The following is a 25,062-nucleotide window of genomic DNA, read 5'->3' as shown; positions in this document are numbered from 1 at the left end:
GATGGGTAAAAATGTTAGATTACGCTCAGTATTTCCGGTGTTCGTTACACTATCTTCCGACAGGGTATCTCCGTTATGTTCTACTTGATCTCGAAGCTATTCTAATTAACTCTCGCATGTCATTTAAATTCATTGCGAAACACCATATTTTAATATAATGAGTACATTTAGCGCTGAATGTGGTAACCCTTTTTACAATGCGAAAAAGTAGCAACATTTCGCTGTCCTCAAATCACAAGAAGCTAATACTTAAGCAACGCTAAAGCCGACGTTCGAGTCAAGTTATTGTACAGAGTAAGTAACGTCGCCTAAATATTTTTTACGTTTCGTGTGAGTCGGGTTTCCTGTTATACAACAACTATAGTCCGTTAAAAAAAAAACTATTACGCAGTTGCGACCTACTGCATGAAGCAGCCACAATAATAAAAAAAAAAAGGGTTTTCATCAAACCCCCACCAATTCGTGAGTTCACGTTTCTAGATAACATACGACTGTTAGCCGGGGGGCTCTTCGTGTGTATCCACGTTTTGTGTTGTTTCTGTGACACCCAAAGATGCCGCCCATTCGCCGCCTGAAAAGAGCTCTGCTGCACCACGAGAAGATCAACCTCCTGGATATGCTCGAAGGTGGGAAAAGTTGTGCCGAAGTTGCCCGTCATTATGACTTGAACGAGAGTACAGTCCGGTACATAAAGAAGAAGGAGACGGAAATAAGGATGGCCCATAACGTACGTCACTTGAAACTTTTCATATTGTTTTGTCCCTGTTTTTGCTCATAGCAAAACAACACTTTGTTGATTTGTGTTTCAGGAACTGTTGATGATGACGGGTCTTGGCAAATGTAAAACAAGCGATCAGAATGTTGCAGATGGTGGCCAACCCACTTGGAACTTCTCAGAGAGACGTTTACGCAGCTTCAAAAGTAAGTACAAACTTACAGTTGACATAAAAAGTCTCATAAAGCCTGTTCAAAGTTTTTGTGATATACAAAAAAAAGACAAGATAATTCAGTGAAAAACCTTTCCACCATCCATGTGACGGTACAAATCAGTTGTAAAAAAATGCTCAATATTTTCCAGATGGTATTTTTTTGTTTGTTTGTTTGTTTGTTTGCCCAAAAGGTGGGTGTTGGTTTATGTTCGCCATGTATGACAAAGTTTTAAATTCCTATTGAATGGGTCGTTGTCTTTGCCTTTTTGTTCACAGGTCGTAAATGTACAAATGCAAACCTCCAACCTCAGGACTCCCCCGGAAGGCCCAAAAGAAAAACACAATCAAACCTGGCTTGCGTGTCATCAGCTACATCAGATGGGGATGAAGCAGAAGCAGAAGTGGAAGTCGTCGTAGAAGACGATGAAGGGGAAAACAAGGAAGATGTAGAAGACAACAACGATGAAGAAAACGATGTCGATGACAAAGGTCATATTGTAAAAAAACAGAGAAAACTAGAGGCAAAGGACTCAGTATTGCAAACGAAAGGTATGCTCATGCAGAGGTTCTCAAGGGTTGTTCAAGGAGAGATAAGGCATTTTGTCACCGAAAGTACACTGCGCTCGTAAAAAACACCTCACATTGACATCCAGTATTATCATTGTTGGTAAGAAACAAAGACGATAGGAGAGGCAATGATGTAACTAGTGAGCAATTAAACAAGGATTGTTGAAGCAACTTTTTTTTCTTATTTATTGTTCTTTTTAGAGTGCATTGCAGAGGAAGCAGAGCACATGTATGACACTCACATTTGCCCCGAGTGTCGGCGCTGTTTCAAGATGCGCTCCCATCTCCAAGAACACCTGCATTTGCATTATCCTGACCCAGGTCTGCAGTGTCCCACCTGCGAGCGCTTCTTCACCAGCCGGAGCAAACTGCGCGTGCACCAGCTCCGCGAGGCGGGCGAAAAAGCCCACCATTGTCATTTATGCGACTACTCCGCCGTGGAGCCAAACGCCATCCGCCGCCATCTCATCACCGTCCACGCGGACGAAATGGAAGAGGACGCAACACACCACCGCTATCCGTGTCCCACTTGTGGTCAAAGCTTTGGCCAGAGCGGGACGCTGAAGGCTCACATGAAGACTGAGCACGCCCGAGCACCCAAAACGGCGGTGGCGTGCTTTCACGATGGTTGTCCTTTCCGGAGTCATCTGCGCAGGGCTCACATGCGACACTCGGCGGAGGAGCACGGGATCACGGCGGTAGGGTGTCCCCATCACGCCTGCGTTGCCGTCTTTCCCAGTGAGAACCACATGGAAACTCACTTCAAGACTCACCTCGCTTACCACTGCTCACAGTGTGATTTCTCGTGTTCCAACAAGGCCGCCTTCCTGCGGCATCAACGGCAGGGCCACGCAGGCAGTGAGAAACTCTGCTGCGACTTTTGTGACTTTTCGACATTCAACCCGGTGCAATTCAAACGACACATTGGACACTTGCACGCCAATGAGAAGATCCACCGGTGCTCACAGTGTAGCTACGTGACATCACACAAGAGAGCCTTGAATCGACACATGCTGACGCATAGTGGTGAGGATTGGTGACTTTTTTTTTCTTCTTCCCCCCCAGTAGGGATTTGTGCCTAGTGGCTAACATGTCAGACTGTCAATTGAGGTGTCCCGGGTTCATGTCTCTGCTATCGCCTTCTGGTGTGGAGTTTTCATCTACTCTCTTTGCCTGCGTTGGTTTTCGCTCAATACTCCAGTTTCTTCCCATATTCCAAAATCAGGCACGTTAGCTTCATTGAAGGCTCTAAACTGCCCATTGAATTTGTCTAAATGTGCCCTGCGATTGACTGACAACCACTCCAGGGTGTAAAAAGGAGTTCATCAGTGGCACAAGGGTTTCAGACAGACCAAGTAAATCTACAGACTTAAACACTTAAGAGAATGCATTTTACTTACTAAAGACTGAAGGGTGTAACCTCCCAAAACGAACAACAACCGAAAAAGGCCGTTGTGCGTTTGAAATGTAGCTGCATTGTTTTGGTTGTAGATTGTGGGATCCTTCCTGATGCTGGAGGTGGAGGGCTTTGGACTGGCCAAGTCAATCTCCAGACTTTCACCCTGTAAAAATGAGCGTTATACCTGCTTGGAAGTGTAGACTAACTCTGTGCAGGCAGTGTTGTGTGTTTGAAAGGCCTGTCCTCATTTTCTTTGTCTTTCAAGGTGAGAAGCCCCACAAGTGTCAATTGTGCGACTTCCGGTGCAGAGACGAGTCATACCTCTCCAAGCATATGCTCACACACTCGGACGACAGGAACTTCATATGTGAGGAATGTGGATACGTCACTAAATGGAAGCACTGTCTGAACATCCACATGAGGAAGCATGCAGGAGACCTCAGGTAGCGTCTCGCTGTTGTCGTGTTCTTCTTTCTGTACGCTGCAAGCTAATTAGCTGTACCCTACCAAATACACCTTTTTTTTTTTTTTTTTTTTTTTTTTTTTGTCTTGTGATGCGAGACCAAATTTGAGGTACGAGGAAGGTTCAAATAAGCCACCGCCCGAGTGAAGTGCATGTATGGTCAGGCACTCGGAGGGCACAGAGCTCCACCGAGATGTAGAACCATTATCTCGGATCTCAGTATCCAAAAAGAGTTAACTAGTTATGCAGGCCTCAAATTGTTTTTTGATGAAAGAGGATCCTGACAATTACAATGACGGGCATCCTTCATTCATGAGAAAGTCCTGTTCGACAGCTGATGTGATGTAACTGTAACTTGTATTTCGGTCTGTCATTAACCTACGCTGAATTAGTACCAGGCGGTCATTATAAAAACCATTTGATGAAAAATAGAGTAAAATAGGTTCGGCGCGAACCAAGCGTGCCTTCTTGTGATGCATGATAACGTATTCCTACTTGTCAGCGCAAACATTCATTGCGTGTCAAATGTCACGTCAAAACGTTGCAAGCGAGCACTGCTCTCACCTGAGGACCGCCTGTACACACGAGACACACTCCCGCCCAAAAGAATCATAACAGTGAAGTCAATTCCTTTATTTTTGCATTCTTGCAGGTCATGGTTGTATTAGTGAAGTGTTTTTTTTTTTTTGTTTTTGTTTTTTGCGCTTTATTTTCAAGCCCTAAGATGTCGCCCAAACTTTCTGCACCTTTGGTCTATTTTGGCCCAAAGCTTAAACGCAAGAGGAAGGTCATGCCCCTCTACGAGAAAGTCAAGATCCTCAATTTGCTCCGTGACGGGAAGACATTTTCTGCAGTTGCACGCTGTTATGGATTGAACGAGTCGACGATTCGCTCCATCAAGAAGGAGGAAGCCAACATCCGAAGTACGGTTGCCATTAATGGCTCGCAAACCTTGAAGAGGGTGGTCAATACGCGTAATAAGTACATAGTGAGGATGGAGTCTTCCTTGGTTCGGTGGATAACCGAATGCAGGGAGAAGAACATTCCTTTGAACACCAACGCCATGATGGAGAAGGCCAGACAACTTTACCAGGAACTGGCCGATGGAAGTGCTCATCGTGGCAAAGAAGACAACGGCACCAACCCCCAACCGGGACCGTCGACCTCCTCGGAAGAACCCATCGAATTTCTTGCAAGCAAGGGCTGGTTCGACCGCTTTCGGAAGAGATACCAGCTGAAGAGCGTGTCGCCACATTGGGAATCTGCATCGGCAGACGTGGAAGCGGCCAGGAAGTACCCAGAGACCTTCAAGGCACTCATCGAAGAGAAAGGCTACAAGCCGGAGCAAGTCTTCAATATGAACGAGACTGGCTTGTTCTGGAAGAAGATCCCAACCAGGATGCTTTTGAAGGAGGAAGCCAGAGCCCCTGAGTTCAAAGGGCAGAACGACCGCGTGGTGCTGATTATGTGTTGCAATGCGGCCGGCTTCCTGATGAAACCGGCATTAATCTACAAATCTGCGAACCCTCGGTCCCTGAAGAGCAAGGACAAAAACCTGTTGCCTGTCTTCTGGATGCATAATTCAAAGGTGTCTCTGACGAAACCCCTTGTAGCCGAGTGGTTCCATGAAAGTTTCCTCCCTCAGGCTAAGTCGTACCTATCAGAAAAGGGATTGGACTTCAACATTTGCCTGATGATGGATAACGTGAGCAGCCTCCCACTGAATTTGTCTTACGAGGGTGTGCGGATTGAGATCTTGCCAGCAAACATTCAGCCTTTGGATCAAGGCCTCATTTGGATATTCAAGGCTCTCTACGCGCGAAACGTCATGCAGCAACTCGTCAACGCCAGGGATACCGAAGAGAATGTTTCTGTTGGGGAGCTGTGGAAAAATTTCAACATCGCAACGGCTCTCCAAGTCATTCAAATATGTCTCCAGGAGTTAAAGCCAGGAACTGTGAGCGCGTGTTGGAAGAAGCTGTGGCCGGAATGCGTCCCTGAGGTGGAGGGATCCTCTACGGACGAAGTTCAACGTTTGGCAGTGGATAAGGCAGTCAAGCTGGCAGAGCTGGTGGGCGGGGAAGGTTTCCGCAACATGACCCCCGACGATTTGAATGACCTCCTCGAGACGCACTCTAACCCAATGACTGACGATGACTCGGCGCATCTCCCAAAACAAGCCGGTGAGGAGGCAGAGCAAGAAGCTGATACATCGCAGGAGGAGGACGAAGTTGAAGGCTTGTCGCTTGAAAGGCTGTCCGTGATGGTAAAAACTGCAAAGGACCTCCAGGGGATGGTGGACGCATGGGATCCTAATATGGTTCGGGCGTTGCAATTCAAGAGTGCTATTGACAGTGCAATGCAAACATACAGGACCCTGCTCACCACCATGAAGAAACAGCGCGAGAAATTCACCGTAACTCAAGACAAGCCAACGTCAGCGTCTTCAGAAGAAGCGCCCGACTATCAGGAACTCCTTGCCCTCCTCCCATCCGAAGCGCCTGAGGAAGAGGCATCCTATGAAGAGCTGTAATTGCTCTTGCTCTTCGGTGCAGTACGATACAAATTGTCGTCCTCATTTTCATCGTACTGCACAGCTGATTTGTTCAACAATATTCTCTTCACTCAAGTTTCATTTCTTTACTGGTAAGTGCACTGATTTTAAAATTAGTTATCGGATGTACATACATTAATAATACGTTTACTTTTGTATTTGTATATATTTAAATGTAGTGTACACATAAACCAGGATAGGACATATACAGTACACGTTCTTTTTACGGCTTCTGCTTGGAACTAACCATTCTACACATTGTACTCCCTGTGAGCGTGATCTACACGATTTTTTTTTTTTTTTAGCACAAATTTATGTAGTGTACACATAAACCAGGATAGGACATATACAGTACACGTTCTTTTTAGCGCTTCTGCTTGGAACTAACCATTCTACACATTGTACTCCCTGCGAGCGTGATCTACACGATTTTTTTTTTTTTTTTTTAGCACAAATTTGACCTCTTCGTACTCATACAAATATATTCTTTATCACTTTGTATCAAGAATAGGTTTAAAGAGTATGGAAGGATAATTTCTGGGTTAAACCGTAGGAGGAGGGAGGAATGCATTTTTTTGGGTTGGCGTCGACTTTCTCTTGTCGGGGACTTGTATTTACGTCTGGATCGGATACACAAATTTGAAGCATCTTGTCGTTTGAACCCACCCAAATGAAGTCAGAACTCTACACAAATATTTTGTCTGCCAGTTTGCGGGAAAGATGTAACCAAATTAATTGGGGGATCCTTCATCATGCAGAAAGAGAACCACAAAGGCTGTGCCAAAACAAGATAGGAGTCAAGTCAGTCTTCAGAAGCAAACCCCTACAGAGGATGCATTTTACCTGCTCGAGATACGATTGAAAGGAGTAACCCCCTGCACTGATAGTCTGGGAATTTTTCACCAACGAGTTGTTTGGTGATGTCATTTGGTCACAGACTTAAGGGAGTTATTCTGTGCCAAGGATTTACAGCCAAACATTCAATCGTTTTCACTGTCATGTTGTTCATTTCTATGAATTGATGTCTTTCAAATTGTGTCTCCAATCAAGACGTAAATACCTGCAAATAAATGTTGAACGGATGAGCCCATGTCTCATATTCATCTTTGTTTTCAACTTACAGCAAAAAAATAAGGGAATTGGCCTCACTCTTCCAATACTTTTGGAAGGGAGTGTAAACTGTTTAAACTCCCGAGATGACATACCAAAAACGAAGGAGCCGAATGACATGTGACAAAAGTGAATTAACCTCAAAGTTCATTCCGTGGAGGTAATCAAGTCCATCTACTCTCCTGATCCTTCTCTGAACGACAAGCAGAATATTAGTATAAAATGTACACAGCCTAACGCACCTCATTCTTCTTGTAGGTATGAGTGTGATCAATGCCCTTATCGTTGTCACCGCATGGACCAGCTCAACAGCCACAAACTACGACATCAGGCCAAATTGCTCATGTGCGAGCTCTGTGCCTATGCCTGCAGACGCAAATGTGAGCTTCGTAAGCACATGTTAGTCAAACATTCGGGAGAGGGACAGCAAGCATCTGTGCACCAGTGCAAATACTGCACATACACGACACGTTTCCTGCAAGCCCTTCAAAACCACGAGAACTGTAAACACACCAGACTGAAACAATACCGCTGCGCTCTCTGTCCCTATTCTTCGTACAGTAGCATCAGCCTCTTCCTGCACAAGAGAAAAGCTCATGGTTACGTGCCCGGTGACAAAGTCTGGCTGGAGAATTATGCGGCAAAAGAGAGGGAGAGACCCTCAAACAGCATGCTCGAGGACTCACAGATTGCTCAAGAAATATCCGCCGTGTCCACCAAAGAAGCCATTCTGACAAAGGCGTCTGATTTCAAGGCTACACGAGATCCGTTTGCCGGCCAGGCTGCTGAAGTTCGCTCAACAGCTGTTCCGCTACTGGATGCTGATGATGTCCCGCGAAAGGAGGGGACCACTGAAGGAATATCGCAAAGTCCTCCACCTGATGCCGGTCCAGAATACTGCACTCTTGTTTTAACAACTTTGACCCCCGAATGTGAGACATTTCTGTTGCCAAAGGAGGATGCAAACTGTCACATTATGTCCACGAACACAGATTTGGCTACGACAAACCCAGCAGAAGTTGAGAAAAAGACTGTTCATTATGAGAGTGAAAAATGTTCCTATGAATCTGAGAATGAAACTCCTGAATCACCGCCAGAGAAAAATCTAGTTTTGGAACACGATCGCCTTTCCAATCCAAATGAAGCTCTGGTTCTCGACGGCAGAGTCCAGATGCTGGCAGTGACAACTCAAGATGTTTATCGCTGTGACCAGTGCTCTTATGTCACCAAGAATGGGAAGACTCTTCAGCGCCACCATCGGTCTTTGTGTCGTGGTCGACAGCGGAATCACAAGTGCCTGGCCTGTGGTGCCCAGTTCAAACAGAGACGGGGCCTCGATGGGCACCTTGCCAAGAAGTGCCCACAGACGTTGGTTGGCAAAAGAGCCGCACAAAGAGAAGACAACTGTACTGCCAATCAGGACACTTCTGAAAAACTAAGAGGAGCTCAGGCTCTCTCTCAACAACAGAGGATTTCAGCAGAAGTCGATGATCATGTCTCTGTTCTGAGCGTCTTGACATCCGGTGATCCAGAGCGTTATCTAAGTCAGCATGGAGACGTTTCGGTACGTAGGAACGCAGCACATTCCAGGAAATTCACGTGCAACTTTTGCACCTATTCATCGGTCAAGCTGGCAACGTTTAATCGACACGTTTCCATTTGCCGAAAAAGAGGAAAATGCAGCCGAAGCGTCGGTGTGTCAGGCAAAGAAAAACAACCTATTGAGGAGGGGCCTGAGAAAGATTCTTCCGGTGTGCCTGAAGGCGGACTGGGAAATGCTTTGGCCCTCCAGGAAGAGCCCAAGGTAGTCCAGAGTTCCAGCTGTGCTGTTGAGCCAAAGCATTTACACCAGAACTCTTCCCTCGATCAAGAAGGACACAAGGCACGAAAGCAAACGGGTACTTCATCCCCTCATACTTGCCCTTACTGTCCTTTCGCCACCACCAGGCGCTACCGTTTGGAAGAGCATCGGTCCCTTCACACGGGAAGCGGACGCCACGCCTGCGATGTCTGCGACAAGACATTCGGGGCGGCCAACAAGCTTCGCCAGCACAAGATACGTGTCCACGACAGGCGACCCACTCTGCCGTGCTCGTTTTGTGACTACGGCGGCTACACGGCGGATGACTTGAGGCGGCACACTCGCAGGTGTCACACGGGGGACTTAAATCATGACTGCACCGATTGCGAGGCTCACTTCAGTTCGGAAGCTGCTCTGAGGAACCACCGCATACGAGCGCACCGGCAGCGGGAACATTTCCCCTGCCTGCGGTGCAACTACGCTTGCGGCAGCAAGGCCGCATTGAGGAGCCATCAACACAGCGAGCACCGGGAGTCATTCGGAACCAAAGACAATGTTGAGGCTCATCTTAAAACCCACCTGGCCCACCACTGTCACCTCTGTTCCTTTGCCGGCAAAACCAAGCGGCTCCTTGCACAGCACCTTCTGGATGAGCACGAGGAAGGGTCGCCCTCAGACAAACCACTGCGCTGCGGAAGCTGCGCGTTTGCTTGTCGGCACCCACTGGTGTTGGAACAGCACCTGCGTTCCCATGGAGGCAAGCGCATGTACAAGTGCATGGATTGCAAGTACTCGACGGGCAACAAGCAGAAGATCACCTGGCATGTTCGCATACATACGGGGGAGAAGCCATACAGGTGTGAGCATTGTAGCTATGCCTGCGTCGATCCCTCCAGGCTGAAGGTAAGCTCAAAGTTGGATTGGGTGGAATAAAAATTGCAACGAAAAGGCCAATTTTTCAAGCCCTTCTGTCATGTAAAACCTAGGAAAAAGATTAAGAATAGGATTGAATGTAAAAAAAAACTTTAGAAGCACGATGCAAATGTTCTCAGCTATTTCTCTCCGTATAATTGTGCCTTCCTCAAGCTTCATATGAGGGTCCACCGAGAAGAAAAAAAGTACCTTTGTCCTGACTGCGGCTACAAATGCAAGTGGGCCACTCAGCTGAAGTACCACATGACCAAGCATACAGGTGAGATCCAGAAGTGGCAAAAGTGTTCACACCGAACTTAAATAGAAGTACAGCTACCTGTCTAAAAAATACTTGGGTTACGAGGAAGTAGCAATTCAATATTGAGCTAAAAAAAAAAAAAAAAGTCAAATGGTCTGAGTGGGTTCGGTCAAGACTAAGTTGTCTACCCCGAATAAGACAACCACAATAGTCCAGTGGCTATCGATTCAATGCCCTGAGAATGTGTTTGCTTCCATTATGCTCTCTGCTGCCAGGCTGGTCTGGCAAATGAGAATGTGTTCTCAGTTGTCTTAGCTGGATAAGCAAATGTGAAATACATCCAAAACAAAAGTCTCATTTGGGTGTAGGGGAGAAGCCGTACGGCTGCGACCAGTGCGACTACCGCACCAACCGAGCGGACGCCCTCCGTGCCCACCGGACCACCCGGCACTGCGATGTACGGGCCTTCGTCTGCGAGAAATGCGGCAAAGCCTTCAAGACCAGCTTCATTCTGAAGACCCACCAGCGGCAACACGGTGACCAGCGACCGTACGCCTGCGGCGTGTGCCACAAGGCTTTCCGCTGGCCCGCCGGTCTCAGGCATCACTTCCTGACGCACACCGAGCAGCTGCCGTTTGGCTGTTGTCACTGTTCATATCGGGCCAAGCAAAAGTTTCAGGTGGTCAAACATTTGCAGAGGCACCACCCGGGGATGCCTGTCGAGCAGGGGGTGGTGAGGGACTTGGACACCGGTGGCCTCACCCTGAAGGAGGCCATGCAAGGAACGCTGACCGGTAGGGGAACAGAGGAGGAGCAAGATCAAGAAACGATGAGCAGCGGACAGACTGTGAGTTCAAGTCCATCGAATGTTCATAATTGATGACGTTGCAGTCAAAAAAATTTGACACTTTGGGGTCTACCAATTCATCTTAAAGCTCCTGTCATGTCGTGGGGGGGTATTTAGCCCAGGTTAGAATTTGTAAAACTGAAAGAACAAATATTCTGCTTGGCTAGTTCCCGTCTCCTTTTATAATATACAGCAATCAAGCTAATCACGTCGTCACAAAACGCACGGTGACCAGCGACCGTACGCCTGCGGCGTGTGCCACAAGGCTTTCCGCTGGCCCGCCGGTCTCAGGCATCACTTCCTGACGCACACCGAGCAGCTGCCGTTTGGCTGTTGTCACTGTTCATATCGGGCCAAGCAAAAGTTTCAGGTGGTCAAACATTTGCAGAGGCACCACCCGGGGATGCCTGTCGAGCAGGGGGTGGTGAGGGACTTGGACACCGGTGGCCTCACCCTGAAGGAGGCCATGCAAGGAACGCTGACCGGTAGGGGAACAGAGGAGGAGCAAGATCAAGAAACGATGAGCAGCGGACAGACTGTGAGTTCAAGTCCATCGAATGTTCATAATTGATGACGTTGCAGTCAAAAAAATTTGACACTTTGGGGTCTACCAATTCATCTTAAAGCTCCTGTCATGTCGTGGGGGGGTATTTAGCCCAGGTTAGAATTTGTAAAACTGAAAGAACAAATATTCTGCTTGGCTAGTTCCCGTCTCCTTTTATAATATACAGCAATCAAGCTAATCACGTCGTCACAAAACGGGGGACATATTTTAATACGTAATAAAAAATATAGAGAAGAACTAGGCGAGCAGAGCAATTTGCATTTTTGTTTGTTTGTTTGTTTGTTTTTATAGTAAACACAGGTCCATTTGACCCGCAACAACACAAAAGGGTTGAATATATCCTTAAAAAAAAGTCAGTTGTCACTGAAAAGAATATCTATTTTTACAGTGAATGAATGAGCAGCACATCATCATAAAACCATACTGACATTTATTTTTGATGCATACAATGTTTGCATAGACCAAAATTCTGCACAAGCTGTGTGTGCATAAACTAAATCAAACCCACTCATGCAAGCTTGCAAGTTTATAGGTTAGAAAGTCAGTCTCTTTCTTGATATACTTGTGTGTGTGTGTCTGTGTGTGTGTGTGCGTGTGGGTGGAATGTTTAGTCATAGAATTAATCATGAGGTATAAACAATGTTTGTTGGGATTTTTTTAAACTTCTGACAATTGAACAAGCCCTTTGCGGGGGATTAACCCAGGACCGTTATTGCTGGTCCTGGGAACTGAACGGAAACGGGGCGGTTCAGCCATTCATGTGAATTTCGAGATAGTGATATGAACAAACAGTGATGCGGGAGGGATGGCCGTTCCGTCTTTTGAGAGCAGATGAATGTGACGGTATCCTGCAACAGAAATGAGGCTTTGCGTTAAATGTCATGCTGGGGATTTACCATTTTTTCCAAAGAAATGTCACTCGCTGCTCACCCGGTTGGATGCACGTAAACGGCAGCGTGTACTGTCCGATGAAGTCGTTTTTGGAGGTCTTGTCGTAATCTTCCACCACAAAGCGAATCAAGGCCAGATCGGGAGTGTGGATGACAAAATTCAACGTCTGATTCCACACAGGGTTAAAGCCTGCATGAAGAACAAATGTTTTTTTTTCCCCCTCTTTCATGGTCTGAATAAAAACGAAACCATCCATTCAAACCGCCTATTCATACCATTGTTGTTGATGTGACTGGTCTCCTCCTTAGCCTGGTCCTGTGGCACTCCGTACACCTCGACTCGGACCAAGGGGTCTACAATAGAGGCCTCTTTCTGGTTCACCTTTGGTAGCTGCTGCCCACTTATCACCTGAATGACAATGCAGTTCATAAAAATTCAAATCGTTGAGTATTAATTTTGAACTACAGTACAGGAAATGCCGGCAAATGGAATGGTAATTTGATATTTACTGTCATTACCACTTAAGTACTGTAGTAGCGTCACTGAGTTTCATGTGCAAATTCCGATTACGCCATTGTAGGAACGCGATAATGTTGTCAATGGAGGACCTCTCGTAATTAAAGAGAGTCAGTGGTCGAGGTGCTTCTGTTTTTGGTCGTTTGAGAAGATGCGTTCACCTGGATGGAGAAGCGCATGGGTTTGTAGCCCGGCTGCTCTTGGGGTTTCTCCGGGTTGAACGTTGTGTGGTTGTCTCTCAAGAAGTTGGGCTTGAGTACGTAACCGGAGCGATGGTTCTGTGCGAACAACCCGTCGTTGAGATCCATCTCCAGACCCGCTGTCTGGAAGTTTAGGGCCACTTGGAGGAAAGAGTCAAATTTGATGTCATTCAAGGAATTCGTCCACCCGGTTTGGATGAGCGCAATTGGAACCGAAGATTTGCTCCTCACCTATCTGGCACCCCACATTCCACAATTCCTGAGGGTTGTAGTTTGAGGAGTCGGTCCTGAGGCCACTCGGGTAAATCCTGCTTAGCTGCTTGACATTATGCCGCACAAAGTCTGCTCCTGTAGAAAAGTGTAGCGCACATTGATTGAGTGTACACGTTGACTTCGGTTTCACGACTGATTCATGGTCTTCTCTTACCTGCTTCCTTAGCGAGCCTCTTGGCCTTGGACTCGGCAAATGAGGACATCTCGTTGTATTTGGCGTGTAAAGGGCTGCTTTTAAAGCCGCGGAAGTGGACACTTTTGCAGTAAACCACCAGATCGGATAGCTCGCGCGAGAGTTTGGACTTCTCGTGTTGGTTCAAACTCTCGGCGTGTAGCGCTTCACCGTTGGCCATCTCCTCCTCGTCGCTATTGTCGTCTGTCAGCGTTCCGTCCGGGGACCCCTCCGCGCCGCCAATTTTCTTGGCTTTCAGCAAAACCTTTCCTTTAAGCTCCTTCATGTGTTGACAGGACATTACCATTAGTGCAGGACAGGTGAAAAGATTTGAGTGCTCTCTTGAGGACACTTTGTGCACTGCAGATGCTAATTCATGATGACTCTTTAAATTATCAAACTTGGGTGCCGCTCTCCAGCGATTTCCTGATAAGCTTCAAATTTTAGCATCACCCCTCTGTCAAGGAGACTTGCTTTTCATTCGGTGGGGTGAATTCCCTTGTCGGAGTTTATCAAAAATAAGAGCCATGGAAAATGAACGCTTTGAAGCAAATTCTCTGACTTCCTGATTCCATTTCTTTGAGACTCTTGTCATCCATCCGGTAATGCTACATGTCCATTCAGTTACGTGTTGATCGGTCAAACTGATTGCATGGGGCCGCTGATATATTTCTTACTTCAACTAAGTACGAGGCCTGGAATCTGCCCAAAATGGCCGACATCTTGTTCGATATCAGGCATGGATTCCTTGAGGCCTTTTCCGTGTTTGAAATCATGAGAGACACATCCGCACAATTTCCTGTCAGTTGGTGAACGGCTGACTTCCTGTTCAATTTCAGACATCGTTTCCCGAGCCTTTTTCATGAGTTCTATCATGAAGCTAAACCCAATTTCATGCTTATGAATGAAATTGGTGTCGGGGGCGAACTTCTTTCAAGCTTTCCAGGTGGCGCTGCTGGCTGACAATTCCAATATCTGTGATTGGACTGACCTGTGGTGAGGGAAGAAACTGAGGGTTGGTGCGTCCGTCCAAAATGTTCCTTAGCAGCGTATCGCCCAAGATCTTGCTCAGATGCCCGGCCATGACCGTCTGCTGCTCCACGCCGCAATGATTCTCAAGGGACAAGATGACCGGGAAGTCGGATGTCTATCAAGAAAAGGCAGAGCTGCACGTCGTATACAATACTGAACTCTCGTATTGATTGTTTTTTTTTCATACATAATAAGTGCTACTACCCACCACGAAGGCATATTCTTTCAGTGTTGCAATGATGTCCTTGAAGAGGATCTTGGAGGTGAGAGTGTGGCCATGATAAACCACTGGCTCCCCATCGCTGCCATCCCAGCAGTCCACCTCCACGCAGCGACAGCCTCTCTTAAGAGCTCTTTGTTGCGCAGACATTTGAAAAAAAGTTTGGATCATTTGAGTGTTTCGAGTTCCCAGCGTGGTCACTCAAAAAATCCAATTTGTAAGTCAAGGCACCCCTGTACGTCATGGGGTTAAGTCATTTTTTTTGTGTTTGTTTGCGGTATGAGCAGCAGATCTTACTGGATGTAGGCCTCAAGGCTGCTCTGGCCTCGAAGCTGGTCCTCCATCAGGTAGGTGTTGTGCGAGGAGGAAATGAAATAGTGGCTAAGCGGCTGGCTCATATCCTGGTAGAGACCCAGACGGTCGGGTTTGAATATGGAACCCTCCGGAGAGCACAAGTACATCTGGAAGCCGTCGAGGGACATGGTGCCTTGCTTCTTGGCTGCACAAAGACAGATCAGAATTGACAAATTGACCGCTTCCAAGCAAGTGATACCCTGAAAAAAAAAAACATTCCCAAAATCCTAAAATGGACGATTGGGTCTGGATGCTAACCGATTCGTCGTGTGTGATCTCGCCCGGTCCAACGCAAAGAGCGATATTTATCTGGTAGTATGACGGAGCGGCCGTCGTGAAACGACAAAAAAAGTCGTGTCGAATAAACATTCAAGTGCGCCACTTCAACTGACCTGTTCCTGATGGTTCCTGGCGCTCCATCAGCTCCCTGGCATGTCGAGCGCTGCCTTCTCCCTCCTGCTGCTCTACGCTCAGGAAGTTCTCCAGCTCTTCCAGCATTAACGTCTCCCCGTCTCCAGAGTAGTCCTGGAACACTCGCCACACCTCATCTCTCTGGGTCAGCATCTTGTAGAAGAGGACAAACTGCTCGAGTTCCAGTGAGCCGCTCTGCGATCGGTCTGCCATCTGGAAAACAAACGGAAGATGGCCGATACTTTTCTTTGAGGACCGACAACTTTCCAAGTCGTACCGTGAAGAGATGGAGAGCACGTTCCTCATTCATCTCCACGTTCATCATCTTCAAGAGCTTCCGCACTTCTTTGAAGTTCATTTTCCCATCTTTGTTTTTGTCGGCCTTGTGAAACCAGTCTCGGACCCACCTGAGAGGATGCTCAGGGAAACTCGGATCGGCACTCAGACGAGTTGGGATTCATGTCATTGAAATAGCTGTTCGAGTCCCGCAAGCTCCACAAAATGACTTGTAATAAAATATGTCCTACCATTTTAACTCATTCGCTGTCATATACGTTTTGCCCATAATCTGCTGTGTTTTAAAGAACATGCCCTGGAGAAAATGGATGCCTGGACTGTCTATGTCACAAGGTTAAGGATACTGGTCCAGTCTTTGCTTCTCATCCATGGTTTGAGCCCTGTGAATGAGCTTGCGCAATCCCCGGATCCAAGCCCGAGCCTCCTCTGGGGACTCGGCCACGAGGTCTAGGTTGCCTTGACGACCATGAAACACCAAGGTGAAACAGAGGTCGGCCGGGAACTCATCCGTGATGCTCTGCAAGACCTCTGATTGGTGGCCCTCGCGCACCGCCTCCACCTCGATCACTGAAACTGGGGCAAAATCAGAGGGCGGGGAGGATTTCATTCATGACCAATTTGGAGACTTTCACCAGGTATGCAAATGACAGCAATATTCATCAAGAGATTTTTCGAAATGCAACAACAATTGTACAATGTAGCTATGTAGGTGCTGAACTGTGGACGTAACGGTTTTTAACCATTTTGGTTTTCCCAATTTTGGGAGCATAACTGAAACAACGCCGCGTGATGCATTTCGGGGTCCGGCAGGATTTCCCACTCCTTGACTATGTACGAACTTGAGCGCCTTCATTCGCATCAGCAGTTGTCCGGTGCAATTGCGGCATGCACTGAGCTAGTTAGCTAGCTATGCTTACACCTTGCAAATGAATCTTAGCTTGGGGAAATCGGTGGGCATTGGCACTGACAAGTGCCTCGTTGTCAGCCGTGAGAGTGTGCACTTGACACAGAGAAAGGTGGATGAGCAAGCAATGAGTAAAATGTTTCAAATATTAGTTTTGTTTTTGACAGCCGGCGTGTGGACTTAGGGCTGTTGTGGTGGCTTTCGAGTGCCTTGTTGATGGCCATGAGTGCATCTCACAGAAGAAGGCAGAAGCGTGAGTTTAAAAAAAAGAAAAGTCCAATGTGACACCCAGCATGCAGACAGGAGCTTTGCGCTTGCGTAGTCCGTTTAGCGCACCTCATTGTCGCTTTCAGTTGGGGCTTCTCAAAACTTTTTCCTGTGTTGTCGAACATGTCCACGCAGTTTCGTCTCCATCGGTGAAACTGGTGATTCGGGTGTTTTTCTTCCCCCCCAAAAAAAACTTTCCAGCGGGCACTACAAAGTAAGTTTAGGGGGTTGTATTTGAGACCACTGAAATATATATATATTTTTTTTTTATTAGGTGATGTGTTTGCAAAAGCTGGTGAATTTTCAGGCATGGTGTAACTAACATGAAAACCACAGAGCCATGAGGGAAAGTTTTCAATTATAATTAAGCAGAGGTATTTCGTAACTGAGTGACTTTCGGGGGTTGTTGGGAACGTACAGGTGGAGTGGCCTTTTCCCAGCCATCTGGACTTGTACCAAATACTCAGCCCGTCCTCCAGGAGTCGGAAATGCCTTTGCTTTTTCCACAAGCGGGACTTGACCTTTCTCAAAGTGGACCCGGCCGTCATCACCTTGATGTCAGGGTCATCCTGAAAAACTGGAGGCCAAGACGTCGTCATAACAAGGAAGGAAAAAAAACGTTTGGCGTCATATGAATCATTCGCATGTACTCACGTGAACCCGGAGAGTCCATTTTGTTAGCCCGTAATCATGCCAATGGAAAGATGCTCCTAAAACAAAGCAGATGTTCGTTTTTGGATTCCAGTTGTTTGAAAATCTGGACCACCATACTACAAAAACCATTTGTTGGTGTTCCTGAGAAATGAATGCGACGGGAGGCTTTAGTGAAGCATTTCGAGTGCACGGTGCTTGCTTATCAAGGAAAGTAAATCCAAAAGTCACTTCCTCCCCCCTGTCTGCGTCTGTTGACTGCAAAATGTGGCCGATAAGCTTCGGAAAGACGATGGGTTGTTTTCACCTGATCCTGAGTTTGCACGCGTGAGATATCGTATCCTTTCAGCTGTGTCCTGAAACAACACAGATTTAGCTTTGCCTTTAAAAGCGCTCCCACGCTTCAAGTTTGACCCTCGGGAACAGGAGTCACGTCCCTGAGTCAGTCGCATGTTTTGATCAGTCAAAGGTTCCATCACACATTGTTTTTATTTCTTTGTTTCTTTGCTTGATCACGTATCAAGCAACTGTATTTAGATTTGGGGTCCCTCTGGTTTCTTGATGAAGGCTGAAATATCAAAAATAAGGAATATTGTTTTCATTCGGTCTGTTATCTTTTTTTTGTTTCAATCTGGCCATGTGATCGAGATACCAAAATACATTGAATATGTCTCACCTTATTAAAATGTCACAAACATACAGATAGCGATAAATATTGTCTCTCGGATTGTTAATTGGCAAAGACATTATTTCACTGTGCATTTCATCGCATAAAAAAGACATCTCGTGCGAATGGGTCAATGTGACCCGCAATATGGCAGGACAGTAAAGAGGTGATTTTTTTATGATTTTTTTTTTTTCACAAGACTCAGTCACTTTCTGCAAACACAACTGGATTACGTTGATGTCATGCCGATGTTTTCCGGAAAGTCCACCATTCACAAGGCTCCTCCTCTGAACTGTAAAATAAGGTCACAAGTGTGCACTTTTTATTTTAGGGGCCCGTCGGAGTGAAGTGTGTTTTGTAACACAGCTCCCACGGGGTGAGATGAGTCATTTCGAATCCGAAGCTCTCGGGGAAGTTCACTGGCCACACGTGCAAAGTCACCTTGATGTCTGGCCAAACAGAATTAGGGAATTAACGACTCAGCCGGGAACAGAAACGTCTTGTTTCTTGTCTCATTGAGTTCATCATACAATATACTGTAAACCATGTTTATTCAGATTTGTGTTATTTCTGATTCTTCTAGATCATTAAAGAAACGTCTCGTTCCTGAGAAACTAAATGGAAACAGACGGTTAATCAGCGACTCACTGGTTAGTGTGATGCAAATTGTTCCTTGGGATTTTTTTTTTTGTGAGGGGGGTGACATTTCTGACACTTGGTGAGACATGCTCGGGTCAGTTTGACTGTGAAAATGATGGTTGTTCACAAATTTAACATGAGGGTTAAAAGGTAGGATCCTCGCTTCCCCCTCGCTAGAACAAACATGTTACAATTTACACAAGACTCAGAAACATTAACCGAAGGCTGGAATGGCCTCATACACGTAAAAAGGGAATGCTCGCCCATGACGAACCGATGTTATTGCTGCAGACTGTAAATTAGAACCAGACACACTATAAATACGTGACATCATCTTAGCCCCCCCAAAAAAAAAAAAAATTATAAATATATACACCGTAGACACAAAAGCAAGCTTGTATTATTGAGATACTAAGAATAGCTTTATTTACCAAAAGTGCAAGTCTCCCTGGCGACGAGTCAGACGTCCGGATGCGGTCGACTTAAAGTGGCTCCCCCGCTAACAGCCTCGTTTCCTGGGGGGATGCGGTAGGCGTGATGCATTGTAGGCAGCCTGAGAGATTGTCCAGGGATGACATGTTGCTTGGATGTTTGGATCCAGACGCTTGGAAGGGCCAGGGAGCATTTAAGTACTGGGAGTGTCCGAGGAGAAATCTGTCGGACACAGACCGTGACTGTGCTGCTCCTCCTCCTCCTCCTCCTCCTCTTCTTGAGCCTTCCTTCCTTTTGGGCCACTCCCGCTACAGCCTGCTTTTCTTTTGCTGCATCCCCCCCACCACCACCGAGGCCATCATGTGCCAAATGTTGTCGATGAAGACCACAAGTCAAAGAGGATATATGAAGGAAAATTGGACCTATATTTTTTTTAATTCCGAGTATACAATTACCGGTAGTTGGGTCTCTGGAGTGCATGCCCACCCATCAACTGTGCAATTAAGCAGATCAGACTAAATGTGTGTGTGTGTGTGTGTGTGTGTGTGTGTGTGTGTGTGTGTGTGTGTGTGTGTGTGTAGATACTGGATCTATACACGCGCACACACACACACACACACACACACATCGGCGCTTGCCAAAAAATTTGAATATCATGAAAAAGTTGATTTATTTCAGTAATACTATTCAAAAGTGAAACTTGTGTAATGCATACATGCACATGCATTCCGTACAGACCGATCAAGTGTTAATTTTAATTTAGATGAGTAAATGTGTATATATACACATTTAAGGCTCGGGCACAGAATCAAACCCACGGCCTCTGTACTATGAGGCAGACATGCTTAGCAGTTGTCCAGCGTGCTCATCTGTAAATATATTTATGGACGCCATTAAATGTGGGCTCCTCGGTCCAATCTGGCTAATGCACTCCAATATTGACTTGCTGTATGGCCTCTGCTTGTAAAAGTGAATTTGGCAAGAATGCAGCAGACCCACTTAGAAACAGCTTGCATCGAGAGCACACAAATGCATCTCACAGGATAATGGAAGCTATCAGGTAGCATGGTCTGCTAATGCAGTGGACTTGCTCTTAGTTTCTGTTGGGCCCCGTTATATCCACCCGAAATGTCAACTTTTTAATTGCATAAAGGGTGATTTGAGATGTGAGCAGCAATCAGAGCCCCCGTTTTCATGGCAAATCGTGTTCATCACATTTCGACGCCACGCTCTGCCCGTGTCAGTCTAAAAAAGACGAGCTCAGAGGTTTCAAATGTTTTATTCATCCAAAAAGAACAATCCGAAACTTTTTAAGTGTGTTACATAGTGAAAATTGCCGGAGGAAAAAAAATTAGCCAAAAACATTCCGGAAGGGCTGGCAGTCATTAATGTGCTACGTTTTAGCCAAATGTTGCCATTTGCTATTTACAACAGCACTGAAGGTACAGTATTTACAGCTTTCAACATAATGTAGTACAAAACTTAAGTCACCTTTTGATCATTCAACCGTAAAATATGTCAAGACTCCCAAAAGTGAGATGGACAAAACTGCCAACTGTAAACGACATATCCACCGATACGTATGGTGGCCCAGGCAGGACATGCCGGGAGGCTGGTTACAATTGTTGCCACACCCTGCATGAAAAATGCTAATAGCCGCAAACAAAATGAGCTTCATTCGCTTACCGAGGCGTCCAAGTCGTCCATGGAATGACCAATTTGTACTTAAGAGTCCATGTCATACCAATTTTGCGGCCACAAATGAGTATTTCATGCGCACATTATACACATATGATGGGTGTAAATTGGGAATTGCCGACGGTATACCAATTCCCTGGTCAAGATTGTTTTTTGTCATGGCCAGGGAATTGCAGCCACAATTTGGTGCATTTAACACACACACACAACACACGGTGATGGTTCAGCACCCCCCTCCATCCCAATATACATAGAAAAGGTTTAACAACACTTTTTGAATTGTTTGAGGGGGTGGAAAAAAAAGACACCCCCCCCCCCCAAATTCATTTTCAATAGCGGTCAATTATACTCATATTTTCAGGGTTGGCAAGCCGTCACGGTCCCCATAGCGGGGGCATTTGATCAGTGGATGTAAATCGTCCATCTCGGGAAAAAAAATTGTGACAGTGGAGATGACGACTCCGCTACCGGAAGCAAAACTCCAGAAGGAAATCAAATCGGAATGGACTGTAATGCAGCCCTTCCCTACGCAGACTGTCCTAGCACCACGTTTGGCCAAAGTACAAGCAACTCTCGCGGCATCACTGCGGGGCCAAAGGGATGCCCCGGGCGTCGGTCACCTGGCCCTCCTGGAGGTTCTTCACCAACTGGCCCAGCCAACGCTTGGTGGTGGTGTCGTCCTTCAGCACCTGCGCAAAGGTGCTGTCCTTCAGCTGGTCGGGCAGACACTGCCGCAGAGCTTCTCGGGCTCTGAATGCACAAAAAATGGTGACATTGTTTCAGTGATGCGATGGCCCCTCCTACTGGCAGGTAACAAGTCAATTTCAAAGGCTAGACAGTCAAACTCAGGCACGATTGGACTTCAAACAGGTGATTGAGCGTGTCATCGCTACACCAAAAGACTGGACATGTGGATCTAAAAGATAAGAAATGGCTTGCTCTACATTTGATTTAAAAAAAGATGTGAAAAACCCTTAGATGTTTTGAATGGGTCAATTGGACCCTCAGCATAACAGTCAAGTTAATCATCTTGAAATCTGGTCCCCCCCCCCCCAGTTATGTTGCAATGTCAGAACGAACGAGCCCTCTGAGTCACATGAAAGCAAAGCGCTACGTACCGGAGATTATCCGAGAGGCGGAGGTAGCATCGAACCACGTGCTTCAGCAGACGCGCCGAAGGCTCTTTAGACAACTGCAACACCATCTTCCCCTGCGGACACAACGGGCGACATTGTCACGCGCCGTGGACGGCGAGCTTCAGACGGTCGGCTGTGTCACTCACGAGGATCATGGCCACATGGGAGAAGCGCTCGTACGTCTGGCAGATGTAGGCCAGCCCCGTGTCGTCCAACAGGATCTTCTGCAGGATGAAAGTGGCAACCTAGCCGACAAAATGGCCACCTTAGAGACCAGATAAGATCCGAGCCACGAAAGACGTGCAAGGAGACAATAGAGCTTTTCTTCATCAATGAAGAACGATCCCCAGTTCCTCTCGGACACGTTTTCAGAATCGGGACTATTGTTTGGTACTTCAAATTACATTTCCCACCACGTCGCCCACTTTGACAAATGACTTGTCTTGCGGAAAACCCAGCATAAGCGCAGCTGTGCGCGTCAAGATCCCCAGTTCCTCTCGGACACGTTTTCAGAATCGCGAATATTGTTTGGTAAAACCCAGCATAAGCGCAGCTGTGCACGTCGTCACAAAAGTTCATTACCGTCTTGGAGAGTTCGCTTCCAGATTCCATGATGCGGAGACACAGCGGAATGATTTCAGTCGTGAGGAGGAAGTTGATCACTTCCTGCTCATCCGTTTTGACCAGAGCGCCTGTGGTGACGACAAAGAGGCCGCTTAGGACGTACCCCGCCGACAGAAAAGAAAATGCACGTACCTATGACCCCCAGGCTGGTAAGTCGCAGGTACTCAAACGGGCGTGTTTTGCTGACAGTGTGCAGAAAGGGATAAAGGAAAAGGGGGATGTGAGCTGCGAGAAAGGCCGACCTAGAGGGGGACGACAATAAGCAAAGGCATTACAATTATTTCTTGCATGTTGTAGTCACAGTATTTTATCAAGACAACACTGCTTTACATTTAGGAAAAGATCTTTCTGATTTTGTTATATATTAATAATATCAATAATTTCGTGAAGATATTGGGCACCATTTCACAGAAAGTGTGCTTAAGTAAATGTTAATAGCTCCAAAAAATTCTAGTAAATGTAATGTACTATACTTTAAAGTTAGATACAACTGAACAGTACTTCAAAAAATGTACTGCACCAGATTAAAAAAAAGTTTAAATACCGTATTCCTCCGACAAATTAATTTTTATGCGGCATTTAATCAGGTACGGTTTGTAGTATGGAAATGATGGTAAACTGTAAGCATGGCTGCAAGTTTCATTCTATGTTCGATTGCATTGTGTTTTAAACCAGAGTCATTTTCTCTCCTTTCATCCCATCCCGAATTTGTCGCAAGAATTCATGAAGGCAGTGATTCCAAGATTTACCTCGTTTCCGGGTGTGAGGCGACACACTGAAGAAGCGCTAAGGCGTTGCACACCCTGTTGGACTGGTGAGCCGTCAGCGTGGGCGGGTTTATCGAGGGGTAGATGTTCACAATTTCCTAATACAGGGCAAGAAACGTACGCGAATAAACAAACCTACATCGGTGACCCTGATCAGTGACACATTGCTAGACGGATACCTGCAAAAGGGCGGCGATGGTGCCACACGAGTGCCAGAGCATGGGTGCCAGGTCGGGCACAGATTCCCGTTTCTTACTGAGCTCCAGCAAGGCGTTCTCTCTGGTTTCTGGGCTGGACAACTCATTGATCCACTGGTAAATCTTCTCCCGGTCTACCTGAGCCAAGGCAGTGACGTTGGTGACAGCCTGTCAAAAGGCCAGAGGATGCCAAGAATGAGCCCTTCCTCGTGTAAGAGAGGTTATGAAACACCACTCCAACCATCCACCCTAAAATATATATCCATTGTGAGGAAAAAAAGAGGGCTGAAAATAGTTTCGTTTTTGCTCCACTTCTTTTGTTTGTTTAAATATATTACGTGTCAGGTACACTATGCATTTATGTGAAACTGAACTTTGATGACAATCCCCCCTCCCCCCGCAAAGAAAACACCAAAAGCTAACCAAAACAATGAGTTAAATATCAACATAACTGCACAGTGCCCTTGATTGTGATTGTTTGGTAACACAAAGGAATAACATGCACTGTTATGACGTCGGGTTCAGGACACTTCCAACTCGCAACCAACTTTGATGGCCACTTCCATTTGTTTTTGAAGGGATTACATGTCGTTGTCTGGTTAAGCTTATGGAAGCTTGATGCTATCATAAAGGTCACGCCTAAAATCTTGAGACGTTGGCCAGAAATCGGTGCCTTTTCACCGTTTTTAAAGAGTCACAACTTACTAAATATTTGTCACAGGAAAATGACACCGTGTACCAGTTGGAAGCGTCTTGACAATATATGTCTGGTAATGATGGTCCTGTGTAAATCAATCGGTATCCGATGCAATGTATTTGCATTGGATCAGGAATGCTTGGAAAATACAACTCTTAGGTGACAGATTTTGCCTGAACTTTCGTCCGTGACGCCATGGTGAGTGATTGTCTGGTTGGTAGAAAAATGGGGGACATTCATTTTGCACTTCACAGATGATCAATACTAGGTCGAAAGTACTTACGGCTCCCGTGGCCAGCATTCTCAGAATTTTACTAAGAAGAGTAAAAAAAAAAATTAAAAAGAAAAAAAACCGTAAATTTCAATGGCGAGTGCAGTTCAAGTTGAAGAAACTGTTAGCGCTAACGCTAGCCGCTAGCAAGTCATGTCTTCATACGCTGAAGCGGAGTGTTGAAACTACATTACAAACAGCTCAACCTGGCGTAACCAAAAGAATTAATCGCCACACGCGTCCTGGTTTGCGCACACCGCAAACACCAACAATACTTTCAAATTTGCGTTATCGTCGCTAAATTAAAAAAAAAACTAACGCGGACTCCACTTTCGAGTTC

The 25,062-nt window shown here is 46.3% G+C and overlaps 3 protein-coding genes and 1 long non-coding RNA gene across 7 annotated transcripts; 2 read left to right on the top strand and 2 right to left on the bottom strand.

Moving 5' to 3' along the window:
* Positions 1 to 14: 14 nt before the first annotated feature.
* On the top strand, positions 15 to 11,058 carry znf142 (zinc finger protein 142). Of its 2 annotated transcripts, none has more exons than XM_019872773.1 (9): positions 15 to 294; positions 554 to 727; positions 810 to 921; positions 1,206 to 1,478; positions 1,698 to 2,522; positions 3,161 to 3,338; positions 7,281 to 9,726; positions 9,910 to 10,015; positions 10,363 to 11,058. In XM_019872773.1, exons 2-9 carry the CDS (start codon positions 554 to 556, stop codon positions 10,872 to 10,874), a joined length of 4,626 nt encoding a protein of 1,541 aa, XP_019728332.1. In that variant the 5' UTR covers positions 15 to 294; the 3' UTR covers positions 10,875 to 11,058. The 2 variants fall into 2 exon arrangements, with proteins under 2 accessions (XP_019728332.1, XP_019728333.1); XM_019872774.1 differs by lacking the exon at positions 15 to 294 and adding an exon at positions 302 to 462.
* A 758-nt stretch (positions 11,059 to 11,816) lies between these two features.
* Positions 11,817 to 19,624, bottom strand: LOC109517558 (1-phosphatidylinositol 4,5-bisphosphate phosphodiesterase delta-4). Of its 3 annotated transcripts, XM_019872779.1 has the most exons (16): positions 19,332 to 19,624; positions 17,902 to 17,950; positions 17,598 to 17,653; positions 17,362 to 17,520; positions 16,117 to 16,345; positions 15,753 to 15,882; positions 15,457 to 15,688; positions 15,008 to 15,209; positions 14,699 to 14,843; positions 14,450 to 14,605; positions 13,441 to 13,738; positions 13,245 to 13,361; positions 12,975 to 13,153; positions 12,573 to 12,705; positions 12,337 to 12,486; positions 11,817 to 12,254 (listed from the first exon to the last, which is right to left on the bottom strand). In XM_019872779.1, the coding sequence occupies exons 3-16, from the start codon at positions 17,614 to 17,616 to the stop codon at positions 12,163 to 12,165; spliced, it is 2,241 nt and encodes a 746-aa protein (XP_019728338.1). In that variant the 5' UTR covers positions 17,617 to 17,653; positions 17,902 to 17,950; positions 19,332 to 19,624; the 3' UTR covers positions 11,817 to 12,162. The 3 variants fall into 3 exon arrangements, with proteins under 3 accessions (XP_019728338.1, XP_019728336.1, XP_019728335.1); XM_019872777.1 differs by lacking the exon at positions 17,902 to 17,950; XM_019872776.1 differs by lacking the exons at positions 17,598 to 17,653; positions 17,902 to 17,950; positions 19,332 to 19,624 and having other exon boundaries at positions 17,362 to 17,542.
* A 1,120-nt stretch (positions 19,625 to 20,744) lies between these two features.
* LOC109517574 (uncharacterized) lies at positions 20,745 to 21,460 on the top strand. Its single transcript, XR_002168575.1, has 2 exons — positions 20,745 to 20,917; positions 21,402 to 21,460. It is a non-coding gene; the product is annotated as an uncharacterized LOC109517574 (long non-coding RNA).
* cnot9 (CCR4-NOT transcription complex subunit 9) lies at positions 21,411 to 25,061 on the bottom strand. Its single transcript, XM_019872786.1, has 8 exons — positions 24,735 to 25,061; positions 23,737 to 23,922; positions 23,540 to 23,655; positions 22,923 to 23,032; positions 22,749 to 22,858; positions 22,313 to 22,411; positions 22,149 to 22,240; positions 21,411 to 21,780 (listed from the first exon to the last, which is right to left on the bottom strand). The coding sequence occupies exons 1-8, from the start codon at positions 24,750 to 24,752 to the stop codon at positions 21,612 to 21,614; spliced, it is 900 nt and encodes a 299-aa protein (XP_019728345.1). The 5' UTR covers positions 24,753 to 25,061; the 3' UTR covers positions 21,411 to 21,611.
* Position 25,062: the final 1 nt, after the last annotated feature.

The sequence above is a fragment of the Hippocampus comes genome, unplaced genomic scaffold (assembly GCF_001891065.2).
Source record: "Hippocampus comes isolate QL1 unplaced genomic scaffold, H_comes_QL1_v1.1 scaffold242, whole genome shotgun sequence".
Classification (NCBI taxonomy): domain Eukaryota; kingdom Metazoa; phylum Chordata; class Actinopteri; order Syngnathiformes; family Syngnathidae; genus Hippocampus; species Hippocampus comes.
Note: the sequence above shows the minus strand (reverse complement) of the source record. Positions and strands in the feature narration are given on the sequence as shown.